Below are 3231 nucleotides of genomic sequence, written 5' to 3'. Positions count from 1 at the left end.
CGGGGCAGACAGAGGTTAGGGGAGTTTTTTTTGGGAGGCTGGGGGGGGTTCGCGGAGACAACGCAGGGGCAAGAGTTCATTGGCCAAAGACCAAGGCAGGGCATTGGTAGAGAGGAAAGTCAGTCATTAGTTGGTCCAAGCCGGAGATTTTAGTCCAGCATTAGATAAAGGAAGAGGAAAGAGAGGAAGCAGCGGCGCCACTAGATGTTCAGTGGTGGTATGGCAGCCTGGTGTAGAACGGACAATTGTGCTTCTCAAGTTACATGATTCGTGTGCTTTACTTTTGACATTAGGCCTGGTTAGACTTGGCAAATTGATGCTCACTTAGCAGGGTGTGAAATAACATTAGCTTATAGAGGGAATTTGTTGCCGTTTTTGTGTGTAGCAAATATTTTGGTCTGACTCTCTAGCACCGCACCGTGGCAAACGGTGGCATTACACCAAGTTGTTCTGGAGAGAGTTTACCTCGGCGTTTTCCTCTGTGCTGTTGGGGGTGTGGCCGTGGTCATTCTCAACAGAGATGGGGCAGTTGTTCTCCTGTTTGGGTGAATGAGAGTTGCGGATATTCATTGACTCCTCCTCCTTAGGGGTCGAGGACTTCACAGGCTCCTCCTGCTTCTGAGGGTCATCCTGTGCGGGGAGTCAGGTATAAATTAGGTATACTTTACTTTGTTTGCATGAATAATCAGTGTTGTCTTGTATGCATAATTCCAGTGGAGTACTAATAACTTTCCCATCCTGATTTGTCATTGTATGGACTGCCGTTCAAACTGTACACTCAAACCTTTTATCTAATCAACCAATCAAACCTCAACATTCTTTAGAAATGACCAATCGGCCTGTGACATTCAAAACTCTGTGTGGCACAGCAGGTCCCTGAGGGGGCTGTTTAGCCTCTAACACTGACATTTAGAGAAACTCATAGATAACCACTGCTGAGTGACTTCACTGACCCTGTCAAATGCCAGCGCTGCGCTGTGGCTGGAGTAGCTTTATTAAATAAGCAAGTCAGACTTCATTCACTTCATTTAGCCCAGGCAAACATGAGCCGGCAGAAGATTTAAACGGTTATGGGTAATGGACTTGAGGCATGTTAGGGATGATGGCCTTGTTGGAAGCAGAATCCACAGTCGATAACTCAATCAGTTTGTGTGTGTGTCTGTCTGTACATATGTGTGTCTGTTCATTTGTATGCGTTACAGTAAATGCACGGAATAAATGTAGTTATCTGTGTGTAGAACTGTGCGTCCGTGTACATTTGCATAATGTCAGTTTGTAACCCGTTCATTGATTAGTTTGTCACATACATGAAGCAAGGTCATGGGGACAGTAGGCAGGAAGTAGGGCATCATCGATCAGTCAAACTATCCCCCTTGTCCCACTACAGACACACACAAGCAAGCTGAAACATGTGGAGCTCAGCGCCATTTTCCCTTTAGGCTCCATTATTATCTGCCCCCAACAAGGTTTTCCATTGTTCATTAAAACACAAGACATACAAATTAACAACAATCAATTCAGGAATATAATCAGGTAGAGGAATAGAACAGAACAGAATAGAAAATAATAGAATAGAATAGAATGGAATAGAATAGAATAGAATAGAATATGATCTGTATAGTGGATAATTATATCACATTCGGTGACTACACTAACTTAATTGATGAATATACACCTAACTGTACACACTACACACATAATTGTGTGTGTGCATGTGCCTGTGCATGCATGTGTACGCACACACACACATGCACGTACGTACACACACACAAAGATGAACAAACACACACAAACACACAAAGTTGTAAATGAACAGATGCGTACACACAAAGACACACCTTCACAAACACACACACACACACACAGCCTGACATGCTGCCAGAATGCAATTTACCCCATACCAGCACTAACATGCACAGGGTGCAATTAGAAGAGAATTAGCAAGGCAAGCAAATAAGCCAAGATGGAGGGTGGTCTCCCTGCTGTGTTTCTCAGGAGGTTGCAGGGAAAACAAGAGATATGCCTACATAGGTGTGAGAGGCAGTACATGTGGGAGTGGTTAGGAAGTGACCATACACTAGAGACTATAGTAGATAGGTGTGAGAGGCAGTACATGTGGGAGTGGTTAGGAAGTGACCATACACTAGAGATTGGTGGTTAGCAGTGTAGGAAATAAAAAAAAATATTTTGGGGCCAACCTTTGCCCCACTGTAAATGCCCCAAAGGGGGGCATTTACAAAATTTCGGGGGCAAAAAAGTAGTGCATAAAGTTCAGGGTCTGGAAAGGACTTAAAAATGCTTGAATTAAAATAATAATAATCAAGGACTAAAAAATGCTTGGATTTATAAAGAGTTCCTTAAAAGTGCTTGGATTGAGCCTACCAGAATCTCTGAGTTTGAGCTTTGTGCGCTCTGTCATCTCAAAATTCACCTATGATACAATTGTTATATGTCATCAGTAGTGCTGGACCAAGCTTGATACACTTTCTTCTTCCTATCTACAGTATCACTCTCCATGTAGCACAAGCATACAGCGATTTGCTGATCGCTGAGCTGTCATTGGCTGTTGTGCTCTCTCGTAGGCGTTCTTAGTTCAAATATGCCGCTGGTTGCCTAGGTAACCTGCGGTGGATACATTTTTGTTTTCATCTCTTTTCTTCCCAGGCTTTATTGCTTGAAAACCACTTGAAAAGTCCTTGAAATGTGTCATTACAAAACAGTGGCAACTCTGAAGTTGCTAAAGTGTCGTGTGTGTCTGTGTGAACAACAGTGCTGTTTGTGCGAGTGTGTTCTTCATCATCTTCTTCTGGGAAACAGCTTGCAGGTGCTGAGTGCGTGTTACAGATGGAAATGGAAATTAAATTAATTGAATGTAAATAAAATGATCCAAATCTTGGGGACAAAATCCTATCAAATGGGGGTCCGTGGTCTAATTTTTGTCAGTTTAGGGGTCCTTCATGTGAAAAAATGTGAGAACCACTGCACTAGAGACTATAGTAGAGTAGTGGGAGTGGGTAGGAAGTGACCATACACTAGAGACTATAGAGAGCCGCAGGGATGACGTATTTTTGTAGTCAGAACGCGGAAGTCCCGGACTTCCTGGTTCTTCACTGTTTCTGTCTATGGGATTTTTGAATGGGTTTTTGCCGCGATGCTTCTAATAATCTCTCTGGGCAACGGTGGCTTAATCAAACGCGAACCAGAGTTTAGTCGGATAATCTTCACACATGA

General features: G+C 43.2%; 1 protein-coding gene across 1 annotated transcript in view; it reads right to left on the bottom strand.

Moving 5' to 3' along the window:
* Positions 1 to 435: 435 nt before the first annotated feature.
* The window catches only part of cspg5b (chondroitin sulfate proteoglycan 5b), a gene marked incomplete at both ends in the record, with an annotated part of 22800 nt that continues 20004 nt past the window's right edge, over positions 436 to 3231 (bottom strand). Inside the window, one exon of the mRNA XM_083646152.1 lies at positions 436 to 630. Within this exon, the coding sequence (XP_083502278.1) occupies positions 436 to 630 (195 nt within the window). The remainder of the gene's footprint in view (positions 631 to 3231) is intronic.

Source organism: Poromitra crassiceps, assembly GCF_964638095.1.
Source record: "Poromitra crassiceps genome assembly, chromosome: 11".
NCBI lineage: Eukaryota > Metazoa > Chordata > Actinopteri > Beryciformes > Melamphaidae > Poromitra > Poromitra crassiceps.
The sequence above is the reverse complement of the archived record's forward strand: the minus strand, read 5'-3'. Positions and strand labels throughout refer to the sequence as shown.